This window comes from Protomyctophum parallelum, assembly GCF_964188405.1.
Source record: "Protomyctophum parallelum genome assembly, chromosome: 19".
Lineage (NCBI taxonomy): Eukaryota > Metazoa > Chordata > Actinopteri > Myctophiformes > Myctophidae > Protomyctophum > Protomyctophum parallelum.
Window position 1 is genome coordinate 26,708,724 of NC_139717.1, and position 18,266 is coordinate 26,726,989.

An 18,266-nucleotide genomic window follows, 5' to 3' on the forward strand; every position below is an offset into this window, starting at 1 on the left:
TCAACTAAGTGGAATGTGTGTGTGTGTGTGTGTGTGTGTGTGTGTGTGTGTGTGTGTGTGTGTGTGTGTGTGTGTGTGTGTGTGTGTGTGTGTGTGTGTGTGTGTGCGTGCGTGTGTGTGTGTGTGCGTGCGTGCGTGCGTGCGTGCGTGTGTGCATGGGTGTGTGTTGGACTTAATGGACAAATCCTTTCTCATCATGAATTCCTCAGCAGCATCAGAGACATGGCAGATTGTGTTGTTATGGTTTAGATTAGAAAATCACTGGCGTTTGAAGTCGTCAGGTTGCTGGATCTCATCACATAATGGCATGGGGGCGTTCCCTTGTGCTTGCAATTGCGCTTCGGGACCATTGTTAAAATGTTACGGTGTGTTTAATTTTTGGGGACAGGTTGATAATGGCTCTCCCCTCAGCCCTTGTCTGCCTTTCTGAATGTACACAGAAGAAGATGAATGGGTTTTTTATTCATGGTGATAAAAAGAGAATTGGCTCCTGGCATTGCCTTTGTGAGCCTTTCGACACAAACAGCAAACGTATTGTGTCGGTCCATAATGGAATCTTCAGGTCACAGACGGCGGCCGTGATGGATAGCTTCTTATCTTTTCTCCAGGAGGAAACAAATCCAGAAATGATAAACAACGTTGAGTTGTCGTGGTGCATCTTGCTGCAATATGCACTTCAAGCAGGACAGCTTAGTTTGTGATATGTGCATAGTATATGATACAAGCTGAGCTGCCATATTTCCCAGTCTCTGCCATATCATCATGGTGCACTGATGAATGCAGCCCGTGCCACTATATTGACCTGTCTCATCCTATCTCATTCTGTGAAGATTTGGTGATAGTCTTCTTTATTGAGGGCTGCTGCCCTTACATTGAGTTATAGAAAAACATCTATACTACTTCCTCTCTGTAAACAAACACTGAACAGCTATGCCTATACCAAGTTCCTGAATACCCACCTACAGTGTAGGAACTTAGGAAGGTCCTTCATAGTGTGCTTTATTTTTGTATGGACTTGTTGAAGAGCATATACGTTGATTCAACATGTGTAGACAGACTAGCAAGGCATTCTGGAACCTGTGCACTCATCCAAGTGTCTCCCTTTTCATGACGCATACTCGTTAAAATTAGACACATTTGGATGCGTATAATGTCTTTTTTCTTCTTCTTCTTCTTTTTTTCTTATTCAGAACATACAGAAAACAACAACCTAGTACCCTACTTCTTCTAGTAGTCCTTTGAGTCCTTCATCCCAAAATAGGGGCCCGGGTAGTCACTTCTTCTGTTCCACAGTGTCCTATTATACATTTTAGTATAGTTATGATGGTGACATAAAAACATTGCATGCAGTTATAGCTGATTTTCTACATGAAAGAAATGTAATATTCTGGCAGTTACAGGTTCCCTTCGGAACTACTTGTAATGCATTGTCACTCTCAGTGCTGATATATTGCATACTGCAAATGAAAGTTGTCACGATAGTATTATCCACTAGCAGAATCTAGCTGTGAAAACTGACTTTCCTCTGCCATTCGCTCACTTTTTGTTTGCCATTAATTCTCAGTTTTTGCATATCTAGGACTGAAATTATTCACTCATCATTACGTTGGATAGTGTCTACTGCACCCTGGAAAATGGTCTGTCTATGTCAAGCACTGTCTGTCTCGCTGTTGGTGCACAGCCACGGCCCTTGCGGGAGCCATCCTCTCTCCCTCTGAGGATAATCCATTATATTGGGAAGATTTAGACAGGTGAAACGATATCTAATGGTCGTGTCAGTCAGAAAGCGGCCCTGCCCACTGCCCACTAGCGGCGGGGCAGAGCCCGCCCAGGCATGACTGGAGTCAGTCCTGAGTCTGACAGCTGCAGGATTTTCCATGATGCCGGGGATTGATTGATGCCTCAGCCAATGTGTCTTCATCTGATAAAAGAGCTATGGGCTACACAGTGTGGTTTGAACGATAGCATGTGCAGCTGTTATCGTTTACTGCCTATGTTGGTGTTGGTGACGCAACTGTTGAGGATATATGAAAGCACCATCCGAGGTTAATGGAGAATTGTGTGAAAAGGCAACATATTTTGATTTCACACGCCACTTTCTCCCTGCATGTCAATGTGTACACTTGATGTTTCTACGATTCCTCCTTGCACACATCTACCATACATGCAATTTACCATGTCAGAATGTGAGCTGTGGGCCTGGGCCATGGCTGAGCGGTTCCGGCACCTAGGCCGGTAATCCAGCCTGACGGCATGTCACGGGTTTGAGTCCTGAGCCCGTCAGCCTTTGTCTTCCCCCCCTCACCATCCCCCTTCCTGTCCAAAAATTACTGTACCCTAACAGTAAAAAACATCTTAAAAAAAAGTGAGCTGTGATTGATTGGAACTATCTATCCACTCGTGATGGTCTGAGACATTATAGAGCGGCACAATCAATCTCCCGGAGTGGACCACAGTGGGATGTCATTTGCTGGCAACTCCTTCTACTTTGCACACTAGAGATTCAAGATTCAAGATAACTTTATTGTCTGTCATTGTGTGTTGTGTTCTATATTATGTATCTTAATTTTGTTTAGTTTTTATTCATGATATATCTATGTAAACTATGTTATGCTGGCATAATTGTGTTGATTTTGTGATAGGCTACCTTTGTCATAACTTCACAAATAACAAACAATGCACACGCGGCACGCACGCACATGCGCGCACGCACACACACACACACACACACACACACACACACACACACACACACACACACAGGGCATTGCACCGCCTACCGGGATGAAATCTTGAAGTTGAATATGGATTAAATTGAAGTTCTGGAAATGAGTACTTCCCACACTTGTTCAAATATATAGAAAATGGACAATCTGCTATTTTCACTGTCTTTAAAATGTATAAAATAATTAGTTTAACTTTAAAACAAAACACAAACACAACCCATAACAATGGGTCCCGACCCATTGTTTGGGAAACACTGCATAAACGAGGGTTCAGAGTAACATAACAGAGCGTCGTGCTCATTCCCACTCATTTATCTGGTTGTGTATTATCCTCATTTCATCATTTTGTTATCTACCACATTAGACACTAGTGGAGTAAGACAAACGCCTGCTCGCTCCTCTTTGGCAGCACTGGCTCTGGCTGTCTGGGGGGATGGGGCATGGGAGTTGGGATTGATTGATCCTCCTGATGATTTCATTAGATGACATCAATGACATCAAAGCGGGGAAATGGCAGCAAAGGCCAAAAATGCATCCTCAATGAGTTGGAAAACATCTGTCATTTGAATGTAATGTAATTCAGACTTCATAATTATGGCATGTAAACACGGCAACAACGTTGTTGTTTGTACTGGGATGATGGATTATACTACGTGTGTCTCACTTAACTAGTTGGATAATTATGTTCCTACATAGTGCATACAATTTATGATGCAATAATGATGCACGGAAGCCTTGAGGCCCCCTGGTTTCTCATAGGCTCTGCTACCCCACTTATAGCATCCTCGTACACGAAGAGGAGACGTACAGTATATGAAATAGTCATGGATATAGCATTAAGATCTCTTTCAACTAGAGACCTAGAGAGAACCTTGCATTCATGATAGCAACCCCATCTGTCACATTAATATTAATGCATTTCAATAACACCTCAAAGAACATCAGATCTTAAGTTCAGATGCATCGTTTTTGCATGATATAATGAGAAATATTTCAAAATGTTTTTGTTTTTTTGGTTAGTTTTTTTAATCACTGTATGTTTAATCAGAATATATTGGAATGAGGGAATCATTACTAAAACAGTTTGTTTAATGCACCAGTATCAAAGTGTCAATGAGTCCACTTTCCTCTTAGCCCATATACCTCTGATCCTATTAAAGCTGGATCCTTAGCTACTCTATCGGGTTAGGCATAGCTGGGAAGTTAACTGCCTCTATATTAGCCTACTTTTACAAGAGCTTCTGTTATAACAGAGCCAAGGTTACAACCTTGAGGAGAGGGCAAAAGGCAGGCATCGCATCAGAAATTTACTAGGTAGTTGGATGTTATCACCATTGACTTAATCACAGGTGTTGGACTCCAAGAACACTGGGGCTGCAGACCAATGCCACCAGGCACTGAAATATAGCCAGTGACACCAGCAGAAAGAGGGTAATGAGGTCCCCCTTCTATGGCTCAACAGTGCCATCTACGAGGTTGAAAGGAGAATTTAACCTCCTTGAGGCGTCTTGCTGTAATCTGCACATAGGATGGTGGTTTACTGCAACAAATTGCCCCTCAGGGATTCGGATTAATTAATTCAAGTTTTATTTATTCTCGAAATTACACTGAGTAATCAAACTCATTGTCAGTGTCGTCGAGTAATACAATCACGTAGAAAAACATCACAATACATCAGAAGATCAGGAAAAGAAAAACAAAAGGTATACAGGTGAATTACATAGGTTTACAAATAAAAAGCTAAGACACATTTCAAAATGATCTATGTTAATAAAGACAACCTTGAACCAATAATGAAATCATGTCACACAAGTATGGCATATCTCACATGCACACTGTCCCACAGGCAAACACTCTCTGAAAGCCACTCGTATGAAAATAGCATGTAAATGAATGTAAATGCCAGTGGTACTAGTCTATTTACATTCTTTCTACATTATGAGCACCATGTGCTGACATGTGTGTTCCACTACTAGAGAACCAAACCAAACAGGAAACAGTCAGGAAGTACAACCTGGAGGGCTTTAAAATGTCTTCCACGACAGGACTGGCCTTGACTCTAGGAAACCCCACTATTGTTGTTTCATTTTCTCACTGACATTCCTCCCATCAGAGGTCTTGTTCCTCTCCATGTTGCTGGAATTCGTACACTTATCTATGCACCCTGGCACAGTCCAAGCATAACATACAGACTGTTTCCGCCAGAGGCTAAGAAGGCACACAGAGAAACTCACTGTAAGGCATGGATTGTTGTCACTAGAGATGGGTTTGTTGTGCAGATTTGCAGAACAACACAACCTGCGGATGGAGCTGGAGATAAGGTTCTACTGTTACATGTTATGGGTCATAGACAATGGCCAAGTCAGCATTTGGTTTTTGTTTGTCTGTGTATTTAATTCACTCATTTTCAACTAGGTTAGCAATCTGGGAACCCATTATTTATACAAAGAAAGAATATCATCATCATAACCTTTATTTAAACTCGGAGTACAATTGAGGGGCAGGCCCTCATTTTCAATGTAGCCGAGATACAGAACACAAAATCAACAACATACATTTAATTTAAATACAGCAATATTAAATAAATGAATTGGAAGACAGAAAATACTCAAAACCTAGTAGAAACAAGTAGAATATGAATCTGTCTTCAGAGATTACTATATACTGTAGCTTAGTCACTAACCTATATAGTAATCTCTGAAGACAGATTTATATTACTTTAGTGACAGGTGACATGGTGTCTGTTCCGAAGAACACAAACATAAATAAAATAAAACATCCAAAGGCCCACAACGGGCTGGATTGCCACAAAGGTGCTAGGAGCCAGAGTTGTGTTGACTCAATGCGTCAACACCGCACCTCCTAAATATAATCATTTTATATGACCTAAAGTGGTTAATGTTTGGACTGAGTTGCACCTCCTCCACAAACTGAGATTCACATACTGTACTCTTCGATTTTAACTTAACACAGTGTACTTTGAAATTAAGTTCTCGTCTTAAATTATAACCCCCCTCTCTATCACTGAACATTTTTTGTACATTACCTGGTAAAAGATTTGTCCTTGCTCTAAACATAATTAGTGCAGTCTTGTATTCAACAAGGTCCATTAACTTCATGATATGTGATTGTAAAAATAGTGTATTAGTGTGATCCAGATATCCTGCCTTGTTAACTATTCTTATTGCATTTTTTTGCAGGATGCATAGTGGTTTTAGATTACTTTTATAAGTGTTTCCCCATATAGGTTATAGAAGGAAAAAATAAATAAAACATGGCTGATTATTCGATAAATCGAAAAAGTAATGGATAGTTTCTGCCCCATCCACTTCATCATGCTCTTCTCCAGGGCAGCAACACGTTCGCCACCCCAGCTCACACACAGTCTGTCCAATGTTCCTCCAAGCAAGTAAGGCACTTAACCTCTTTAACCCCTAACTCCTCCCCGGCTGGGAGCATTAACCATATGAACCCTAGCGTCAGACTTCCTGTTCTGGGTGTGAACAGTCTGTGAAAGTAGTAGATCTACAAGATCACAGTCTGATGCTTCGCAATGACGCATTATGAGCTTGTAGATCAGCAGTTTTCAGCGAAGACATCAGGTGTAGACGGGGACGGATCCTGAGTCCACATGCAGGACCCTGGGCCTGAGACTGCCTACCTGTGAGTCAGGACCCCCAGGGGAGTCAACACATGATTTCTGGGGGCCCCCAGATGACAGTGAAGTGTCAATTTAAGGATTTCTAAGACCTATTTAATACACAAAAAAACAACAAAAAACTGATCAAACATTGGCCAAAATTGTAAAATGTTGGCCAAAGAGGCAAACAGTTTGAAATTAGTCAAAGAAAGAAAGTAAAATAGCTCACAACATTTCGTGTTGCGAGGTGTTGTGAGCTTGTAGATCTGCTAATTTCACAATATTTATCTGTAGAACCGAATCAAACAAAATTTAACTGCTACAAGTGCTTATCAGGGTGGGGGGTCCCCAGTTCAAATACCCTATGATTCTTTTGGGAGGTCACTGCCTAAAAGGTTTGGGAACCATTGGGTTCCCAAATCAAGAAATTAGACCTTTGCCCAGGACCTAGACTAGTGAAAGATCTTGTAGATCTTGAAGAGCTTGTATCAGAGCTACAAGCTCACAACGGTTCTCTTCGTTCCGCCTTGTGAGCTTGTAGATCTGATATTTTCACTACTTCATAAACCTTTTAAAAAATATATTTATTTTTTACATTCGTTTTTAATTTTATTTATTTAATTTATTTGAAAAATCTTTTGAAATAATATATGCGGAAAACGGAAAAAAGGAGATATTTACTCGGCATAGAAATTGGTCCGTGACGCGACATTCCAAATCCAACACGGGTTGTGCTCATAACCACGCTTATAACCTTGTGTGCCATTTTTACATCTCTATCAGTGATTCTCAACCATTTTCATTTCAAGGACCCCCGGTTTATCTCATGGGACCCCATTTCGTTCCATTTGTACACTCTCTGAGTTACAGTCTCATATATGGTCCATTTTGTTCCTACCTGGGGACCCCCTGGAACTCCCTCAAGGACCCCTGGGGGTCCCCGGACCCCACTTTGAGAACCACTGGTCTATTGGACCGCCTGACCTTTGGGTCCCTGCAGGGCCTGGGCCCGGATCAGCATGTCCATTCAGGAGGCAGCTATAGGTGTATGGGGGAAAAAGGGTCCAAAAAGCGTCCAGTCACCAAAACGCAAATGTACAGTGGCAAGAATCCCATATTATTATGTAATACTATATTACATAATAATTGCAGTAATAGGCCTATGCAATTATTGCATTATTAAATACATTTACAATTAAACATCAATCATAGTTTATGTCATAGTTTTAGAAGATGTATCTACTTCTCCTTTTCATTAGAATATGTAAAAGAAGAAACAAAGTAAATTAATGTAATCATGTAAAACCCTAAATTGAATAAAATAAGATTAATTGAAATGAAAATACTAGACTTTAGTCTGCCCCAGAGCCTTAGATATAGACATGGCTCTGGTCTGCCCATCGTAAAATATAGATTCTGCCACATGAACAACCATAGAAATCTCAGTGTTGTTGGTAGTATATAGGAATTGTGTGAATGGTGGATCCCTGGTGGGATCCTGCTTGAAAAGGTCTTGACTCTTGATTCATAACGGTGACACTAGTAGTCACTCTCAAAGCATTATTTATTACCATGCAGTACCTGTTTGGAAACCAGGCCCCTACACAGGTGAGAGGCGACGTCACTGGAAACGGGGCACCCAGTTTACGCCCATACAAAGGTTATTATGGGTTATTTAGTTATTTACATTGGGTGGGCTTTTAGGACCTCCCCTGATACGAAATAAATGACGTCAATCAAACACCATCGACTAGTAAAAAACAAGGGTAGCGCGTCCAGATCACATGGCTCGGAGTGGTGCTTGCGCTTTGATTGGCCAGCTGGCTGGTTGTTAGGCAACCGCCGAGCATACCAGCCAATCACAGGTTGAACGTCCCTCCAGGCTATGGGGTGCTCACCAGGGGCGTGGAGTTCCGGCACGCTCGTCGCGTTGCGTAGCGCAGAGTGGGCGTCTCGCTGTGCTTCTCTCCCCACCACAGCATCACCAGCTTCATACATGACTCCGGGATCGCCGAAACTTACCATACCTCAGGCTCAAACCCTAATTTCTCGGGCACCCTTTGGCCGACGAACATGACGGAAAGCTCCGCGAACAAGCTACTCAACGGAGACGCCTGTCACCGGACCCCGAACGGCAAGCTGCCGAGTAAAAATGGCTTCGTGAAGAACCACTGCCTGTTTCAACGGCAGTCGCAGAAGTATCGCCGCCCGAGGGAGAAGGTGAGGCCCCCGGTCCTGCCGAGCACCGCTAGACCCGACCGGGAAGGGAAGGGATGGGCCAACAGAAAGCCAACGGTTCTGATTATAATTCAATAATGTGTGTCGGAAATGAAATGAGGAAATTCAAACGAGAAACGCGCTAATACAAGTTTCCCCGTTGCTTTTCTAACGGAGTCTAACGGGAGTATTTTAGATGAGTTTTTGTTTACATACAGAGCTAAACGAGTGACAACTCTTCCCACTTGAAAGTGTACAGGGACGTTAGTTTACTTTACGATAAATAACTCTTGAGTACATACGTACACACGTACAGAATCTACTCTAACACAACATCTACCTAGCATGGCTATCCTGTACTTAAATTAGTATTTAAATGTATTACACATGGCTATGAGCAAGCGAAGTATTCCATTGCATGCATTTGACGTTTGACGTGTGTGCCATGCTTTCATGTGCTGTCTAAACTTACCTGACTGTGCTTGTGAATATAATGTTCAGTTCCCCTCACTCGCATTGCTCCAGTTCTTATCATACATACTACATGCAGCTTTTCGTTTCACTGCAAACTAACCAACCGCATACAGGTGCATGCTACCTGATCAGGGATGATTGTAGTGGTAAGGTGCTTGTAATCCTACACCTTGTTGTTATTTTGCAAGGTGGGTGGGTGGGGGTGGGTGTTTGTGTAAAGGGGCTGGTCTCTGTTTACAGTGCCACTAGCATGGATAATATCCATGCTCCCTTGTGTAATGTAACCAGAGGAGTTGCTCTGTCTCCTCTCTTGGGAGGGGAGGACAGAAGGTCTACTCCTACGTTTCTCCCTGCAGGGAGAGGAATGTCTTTCGGTTGGGGAGGGTGTGGTTCTTCTCCCCAGCCTGGAATTCATTGCAGCAACATCAGGACTAGGTCTTTCTAGGTTCTGCAAGCATCTTTTGATGTTTTCTGTCAGAGCCCGACAGACATGACATCAGCTTGTGACTGCAACTTGTTCCTGTTCGCAGATGACTCGGCACTGCTAGTCTCGGACAGGAACAAACTGCAGGTTGAAAAGGCCCTCGGCTCTGAACTCGGTAGAATCTGCACCTGGCTCGCTGATAACAAACTATCTTTACACCTGGGAAACACTGAATCCATTCTCTTTGGATCTAATAGTAATCTCAGCAAGGCAAATGGCTTCTTGATTAGAGTGAGTGACAATGTTATCACACGTATAGATGAAATTACCTACCTAGGTTCCATCCTGGAAGCTAATCGTTCCCGTGATAAAATGGCAACCAAACTAAATCAAAAAAGTCAACCAAAGAACAAGATTCCTTTACAGGATCTCCTCACTGGTCAACAAAAACACCTTGAAGACCTTAACAGGAGCCCTCGTACAAGGTTTCTTTAATATGCATGCACCTCCTGGTACCACAGCACCTCAAAGGCCCTTAAAACAAGGCTCCAGACTTCCCAAAACAAACTGGTCAGGCTCCTACTTGGCCTCACCCCCCAAACCCACCTCACCCACCCCTGCCCACTCTGACAGGCTGGAATGGCTTAGTTTTGACGACAGAGTACAGCATCGTGCAATGCGTATGGTCCATGAGATTCAATACACCACCAAGATACCCATGTACCTGTCTAGATACTTCCTTAATGTTAACGAAGTCCACACCCACAACACCAGAGGGAGTGCAACAAACCATGTACAACCCAGTTCGGCACAAACGAGGGACTAAATTATTTTCGCTCCTATGCCACCAAAATGTGGAACGCCCTACCAACAGTCATTAAGACATGCGAATCCCTTGACTCCTTCAAAACCGCTCTCAAAGGGCACCTACGGACGGCTGCAATTCGAAACTGGCCCCCCCACCACCCACCCCTTTTTACCCTCACTGTATGTTTCTTTTCCCTTTTTACCTACCTTATGATGAATTCCTGTTCTGTTCTTTGACTATATAGAAGTGTCTATTTGTACGTCTCTAAATGTTTTGATGAACAAGGTGGACCCTCTTGTAAACAAGTGTAATGCTTAATTGGGTCGTCCACTCACAGTTAACAGTCACAGGGCTGTGCTTGAAATGTACTGTAATTCTGCAAACTGTTAATAAATATTTCAATCAATCAATCAATCAATTTGAAGCGGGAATGCCGGAATTGCCTCAATTCTGATTATTTATTTATTTAATATTTATTGTACTTCCACACTTCCGAAATATGCTCAGAGATTCTGCTCTGATTTCAGAGATCTCTGGTGTTGACATTATAGAGAGCTCAATGATATCAGTTATAAATGGCCAGAGTAGATCATGTTGCCATTCATTATTAATAATTCATCTAATGTATATAAACATTAAGTCAGGTGTCAGACACTTGACTTCACTTCTTGAATGCAGCCCAGTAAGGTCATATGTCGACCCCGCCCGCTCACCTCTGCCCCACCCCCTCCTGGTGCTGCGGCCATATTGGATCCTAAAACACAGGGAGAGAGGTGGGGCCGAGAAAGGCCCTTATTGGTCCTCACTAATGTTCATGATAAAATAGCACAATTTTTTTCCTACTTGGTCTGTCTCATAGGAGGGCTGTGGGCAGTTCAGAAACCCATCCACCAGTGACATCATTGTTGGGTAGATTGTTTTTTAGATGGCTTCTTCGGTGGCTTCCATTTTAGCATTGCAACTTTTCAGGAATAGAAAGCCTGCCGTTTCTATTAGCTTGGATTCCCCATCGATGATGTCACTGGTGGACGGGCTTCTGAACTGCCCACAGCCCTCTCATGAGACGCAGAGTAGGAAATATTATCACATAACATTAGGACCAATTATATGAAGATAGGTTCAAAAGTGGTGTAGTGGTCCTTTAAGTTAGGCCACTCGTTAACTCAAACTTTACATACTGCAATACAAGTTTGAACTTGTAAATGCCTTGGTGTAATATACTGTATACAATGATGTGTCTTCTTGACACCTTCATGTATAGTTATAGCTGTTGCAAGTTGTAACTAATGGGTGCATTTGAATCAGGCACTTTGATTGTTTCCGGTCCTTTAGCGAATACCAAACAACTCGCCCCTTTACTAACTCGGCGGAACAGCGCGGCCTGGTATTCCTTAAGTAAATTATGCTTAAACGGTTAAACCTAAACTTATTCCTAACCTTATCCTCAGTAAAACTATGCCTAAACCTTATTCTCAGTAAAACAAAATAAAGAATACAAGAAACGCCGCACCGAGCGGTCGGTGTAAAAAAGCGGGGGCGAGTTATAATAGGGGCGACCGTACCTGTTACCCCTTTAGCGTTTAGCCCAGGTGCTGTTAGACCAATTAAGTAATTCTTTCCAAGGTGGCCAAAGATAGACCATCATGGCCATCATGACACGTCAGTCTGGCCTGCCTAGGGACTCAGGCACAGGGCTGGAAGACATCATGTCAGTCTGCCCTGCATAGGGAGTCACAGGGCTGGAACTTCTGGAAGACATGTCAGTCTGCCCTGCATAGGGAGGCACAGGGCTGGAAGACATCATGTCAGTCTGCCCTGCCTAGGGAGGCACAGAGATGACACCTAGGTTGTGGGGGTTGATATAACAGCTCATATTACACAGCTCAATTCTGATTGGCCAATCACAGCATTCCAGTGTTCTACACCGCATTTTCTGAAACTATGGTGGTCAACTTGTCAATGTGGTCACTCAGTGATCCCTCAATGTGTTTGCCTAAATAGCAGTACAATAGCCTACTGTAAATAATAGGACTATGGGTTCACACACTTGTTTTATATGTTGTGTAGCAACAGAACAGTGAAAACAAAGGAAGCCAAATGTTTGCTTTAATCTGACCATTCTGTGCTGTTAGGGGTTAAGTGTCTTGCTCGGAGACACTTCCCACTTGTATACTGGCCAGTGTCTCCATTGAGATTATAGTGGTCTAGTAGTTTGTAGCACTCGTATGCGGGTTGTGGAAAGTGCTGTGTTTTAGTATAAGGTAAGCCATGTAGGGGGCAAAATCAATTGCTGGCCTGTTTCTGTCTCTGCAACAGTTTTAGTTCTTTTTTATTTTACTCCATTATAATGAACCTGATTCTCTGAGCGGAACTACACTTATTCCAGGGTGTATGGCCCCTAGCTCAAAAGGCATAAGTTCTGCTTAAAGTTTTACAGTTTGCTGAAATAACAGAGTCAAAAGGAATAATAGAAGCAAAGATTAAGATATTTGTTACATTTCCCAGCCATGATAACACAAGTCAAACAATAACGTCTTGATAAAGACGTGCATGGGAGTAGGGCTGCCACGGTTATGTCATTTTACTTGAGGATTAATTGTCACTCAAATCATTGTGATTAATGATGTCGTTGTGTTTCTGTTGTGGAGCATATATTATATTTCTGTTTGGCTTTTAGGCTTTGTAAACAAGGTGAACACAAAGGGCAAATATTACAAAGAAATAACACATTTAATTACTTTATACTTAAAAATAAACATTTATAGTGGAAATATAATATCTACAAGTTCACTTGTAGATCTGCTATTTCCACTGTTTTTTAAATGTTTTGAAAATATATGGACATTTTTAACATGGAAGTGATTATGACAATTATGCAAAAAGAAAAATTGTGATTCTCTCAAATAATTGCGATTAGGCGTTTATGTAATAATTGTGACAGGCCTACACGGGAGAGGCAATTAGTTGGCAGATTACTTGTTTACTTATATATCGCTTATAGTAGTAGGGAGTGTGCCAGGTGCTAGATTAGGTTTCCATGGATTGAATGGAACACCTTTGGTACCTTCAACAAGTGAGCACGTGACTGATGAGTGAACCACTTGAGTTTCACACCCGTTAAATGTAGTAACACATGTTACTCTGCTCAGCATCGGTGTGGCTGTACTGACATGACATGGGTGAAATGTAGTAACGCATGTTACTGCATCGGTGCATCGGTGTGGTTGTACTGACATGACATGGGTGCACCTCTCTTCTTCACATCCTAGCGGTATAAAGGTAGGGCTGCCAAGATGAGTGAATTAACTCAGTCAGGATGATCAAAGTATGGAATTAATGCATTCAAAATGTAATCATTTGAATCAACTTCTCATGTCAGGTACAGTTCTTCTAGCAAGTGAGTTTATTTGTGACTTGGCTTCATTAATGACTGCAGACAGCGAAACACACACACACACACACACAAACAAATACAAATGTGTTGCTCTCTTTGCCACAGGATATAACGGTTTCTCAGAACGGGAGCCTGCACATGAAAGTGGCTTTGTGCTTCTAATAGACCGTGCCGGTTTAGGTTTGAGTCAGGACCAAAACTTAATGGTGCCTGGTGGGCTACAGTGAGACCAATACATGGAGAGCTTTCAGGATTCTTTGGAAAGAGGGATGTGTGCAGTACACACACACGCGCGCATGCCTCTGAGAGCAGGAGTGTTTCTTGTGATTTGTCACATGTGCTGTGGTTGCTAAGCTGCAGGGTAATGAGTTACGCACATCATTTGATTAGATCTGAGCTTGTAGACCTTTACAACCAGGCTACAGTTAAACTCATATATCCAGCCCATTTATTTCTTCCGTGGATTGTTTAACACAGTTTAGCAGCTGCATAACCCGTTTTCCACGCTATTTAATCCATGTTCTGCCCCTGCGTAATACTCTAAACCTGCTATTTGTTTTATGTGTTTAATTCGCCGTTTTGTAATAATTTTAAAGAAATAGCGGATTTGTCGCATTGCATTGGACTGAGTCCAATGCAACGTGAACGAGGCTGTAGGGTCAATCTTAGCTCGCTTTACTCTTTGACTATGACCCGGATCAAGGAAGTGGCTTTTTTGTCGGCTCAATAACAAATCATTGGAGTGTTTTCAAGCGGATTTTCATGGATCAAAGGCGCAAATTCTTCGGCGTATGCTCCAAAGGTAATTAAACAATATAAAGCTTTCAAAGTGTTAATAAGCAGCACATAATGAGACCGTAATGAATAGCCGCTTCCTGGTCACTTTATTGGCAAGAACAATGCTTTGAATCACTACTACGACTACTACTGTAATTCACAGTCCGATGCTGTTTTGTGATTGGACACGGTTAGATCCTCCACCCTCAGCCGAAATAACGGTACTACAGATAAGTCATTACCTTTTCAAAGGAGAATGAACTGCCTGCAGAAGCGCCCAAGGCTTCTGATTCTGCTACTTGCGCAGAGCATTGTTCTTACCTTTCAGTCACTGAACTGCAAATGCCTGTTGTGAGGGGCCTCTCTGTGTGACTAATTGCAATGGCCTCTATTTGGCCTCAGGCACTGAGGTGGAATGAAAGCAGTGAGACTCTGCCCTGTCGATGACATTGAGCATTTAAATGTTTTAAATGCTTGTAGATCAGTTCACTCTTTTAGGAAAAAATATTGTAAAAAATATATTAGATTTTATTTTTTCATGTTGATTTGTTGAATAACAAGATTATTCAATAGAGGGTATGTTCCTGCATAACTTCCTGGTTTAATGATGATGTCACGCGCATACCCTCTATTAATCAAAAAAAAGTAACTGATAGACTAACACTTTGTTTAATAAATGAAATATGGCCGTTTTGAAACCAACCGTTGTTGGTGTCGGTTTAACCAGGGAAACGGCTTTATTTCCATTCTCCACACCGCCCAACACTGCATTTGTTTTTGTTCATTTCAACAGACTTGTCTCGTAATAACGCACAGTTGTCTTCCTTTTTGTTTTGTCCCAGAAACAGAATGTGGTTCATAACCCCAACCTGTACAAGAAGCCCTTCACAGAGTCATTTGAGGAGACACCTCTGCTGGTGGCTGTGCTCACCTACATGGGTTACTGCATCCTGACCATCTTCGGCTACCTCCGGGACTTCATGCGCCTCTGGAACATCGAGAAGTGCCATGTGGCCCAGGAGCGAGAGGAGCAGAAGGTAGAATCATGCTAAAACAAAACAAGAATGTACTACATTCATGTTTATTTTAAACACTGGGTTAATACAGTTATTTCCTTTTATTATAAAAACTGCAGATTCAAAATAGAATATGCAGTTTGTCTACTGTTGACCAGTCTCCTGTAGCTGCTGAACGTTTGCTTGTCTTTCACACTTGTTTCACACCCATTTGACCTCAGTCAACATTGACATTGAGCCGGGTCCCTGGCCTGTTGTAGCATTGGTGCATGTGAAACTGCCCGACTGGCACAATGCACTATTGCCTGCATTTTAGTCAAGTGATTTCAGTCATGGCAAAGTCAACACAGACGTAATGTTTTGTATGTATTGACCGTATTTGACCATGCTATGACGCTCACTGTGGTGGCCTTGTCAGGAGGAACATGACATCAGATGTTGCCTCACATGTGTGAAAGTCCTGACTGTCTGCACTTCCCCTAATGGTACAAAACCTTGCACAGGAATGCCAAATATTTTGCAACCACCAGTCTTTTGATTGACATGTTGGCATTTCGCTCTTCATCTGTCAATTTATCCATCTCTCTCACTTAAAAAAAAAAGATAAATTAATAATGTATGCTCTGTAAGTCTGTAGTTTCTCTCACACAGGTTTTTTTTCTTCTCTTCCTCTCTTTGGTAGGACTTTGTCCCACTGTATCAGGACTTTGAGAACTTCTACACCAGGAACTTGTACATGAGGATCAGGGATAACTGGAACCGGCCCATCTGTAGTGTCCCTGGGGCGAAGATGGACCTGGTTGAGAGAGTCTCCCATGACTACAACTGGACCTTCCAGTGAGTCCTGTGTGTGTGAGTGTGACTGTGCTTGACTGTGCGTGACTGTGTGTGACTGTGCGGTTGTGTGTGTGTGACTGTGTGTGACTGTGCGTGACTGTGTGACTGTGCGGGTGTGTGTGTGAGATTTGGAAACCCTTAAGGTGTGGTTGAGTAACAGGGCTTCTTCAAGGATGGTTTACAATATACTGTACCTTCCTGTGTGCTATCTTTAGTACAGGAGTGTTGTGCTTGCGGTCATGGCCTTTGTTCTGTTGCTGATAAGAATGAGGAAACGTATGATTTAGTAGAAAGTGGCTGTATCTGTCACATTTGTCAGTGGTGTTGGTGTGTTGGAACGGAAAGCCAATAGGCAATATTCATAAACGCACAAAATACACACACCTATACATGTTTATTGTGACAATAAAATGGATTTGAGTTGAGCACAACCCTAATATACAAGATGTAGAATAATCCCCTAGTCCCTGTAGACCGTATGTAGTCTCTTAAAACACAAGTGTTCACTTGGGTATGATTAATGACTAATTGGTGCAGTATTCATTTAGTTGCCTAAGTTGAAAGATTAGAAGGTGTGTGCGCCCAGAAACTTGAAGAGAGGTTTGGTCATGGCGGGGAGATGAGCAACATACCTAGATAATAAGCAGGATTAAGCAAAACTTATTGGTTTACTGTCTGATTTACCAGACGTGCCCTGTCATACATACGATTGAATGTGGATAAACTAAGCAAGCCGCCTTTCACAGAAACCTGCTAAACTGTGCTCATCAATGGAGCATCCCATTCACAGCAGCATGTTGAACTTGAACACCAGAGAACTGACCGGTTAATGTTAGGCCAACTACAGTTACAAGTGACTAATGACTGGAATAGTAATAGCCTAGTAAGTAATATAATTACTAGGCTACATATAATTAGTTCATAACTTCATACTTCATCTTATAGTCATGTACAGTATGACTGACCAGGTTGTTAAATGTGATGACTGGTAAAGTCTATACAATAGACCTTTTTTTTGTTTTCCCACTGATGAGATCTTTATGAATATGTAAAACCTATGAATGTCATGTCCACTGGCATTTATAGTCTGTGCACATTGACCAGTCTGATTGCCTTCTTAGGAATGTTGTGCTCTTGAATGCTTATTTATATGCTGCCTACTATTGAGTTTTGTCTTCTGGCATAGATTGACTGGAATGACCATGCAATGCATAACTTCTAACTTGCAGAATCTTTTTCTGTGCTAGTCTTTGCCCCAAGAATCTTTTAGGGGGCATAGAATATTAGAAATGCAGTACTGTATGTGTGTTATCGTACAGCACGCTACCAAACAAAGTCAGCATTTAATGCGAAACCGTCTGCCAGACAATTATGACAGCAATACATGAGGCAGGTAACTGGTTTATATTATGGCCGGGGCTCATAGCATCATAGATACTAGTGTGCATCATAGGTGACTGAGATCACAACACAGGCTGGCCATGTGAAGTCCAAGATCAACATTGGAGCCATGATGTTCCTTTTCCTTTCCTTATTATATAACCTTTACAAAAGCAACGTTAAGCAATTTCTGTTGTTTTCTTCCTCAACACATTCCCCTCTGTGCTGTCCACACGTCTTAACTTTGTTGGTGATTATCATCTGTTTCCTTGTTAGAACAATGTGTAGTTTTCTTCCTCGACATCTCCCCCTCTGGGACTTTCCACACGTCTTTACTTTGTTGGAGATATGATCTGTTTCCCCGTTTCAACGATTACATTCACCTGCGTCTTGTTGATTAGATCCTCCTTGGCTTGACTATGGTGGCACAAAGTCAGTATTATAGTGTGATGACGGATGAACACACACGCAGCCATGCACGTACGCACTCACAGACACACAAGCGTTTCTAGTGTTCTTGAGATGCTAAATGTCTCCCTTTTTCCTTCTCTCTCTCTCTCTCTCTCTTTCTCG

At 42.1% G+C, this 18,266-nt stretch overlaps 1 protein-coding gene across 3 annotated transcripts in view; it reads left to right on the top strand.

The window, feature by feature from the left end:
* The first annotated feature begins 8,348 nt into the window (after positions 1-8,348).
* sptlc2b (serine palmitoyltransferase, long chain base subunit 2b) overlaps positions 8,349-18,266 on the top strand; it is a 30,115-nt gene continuing 20,197 nt past the window's right edge. The window contains exons 1-3 of one of the 3 annotated variants that reach the window (XM_083790834.1): positions 8,349-8,586; positions 15,303-15,497; positions 16,159-16,313. In XM_083790834.1, the coding sequence (XP_083646960.1) occupies positions 8,440-8,586; positions 15,303-15,497; positions 16,159-16,313 (497 nt within the window). In that variant the 5' untranslated portion in view covers positions 8,349-8,439. The other 2 variants (XM_083790835.1, XM_083790836.1) reach the window with 2 other exon arrangements.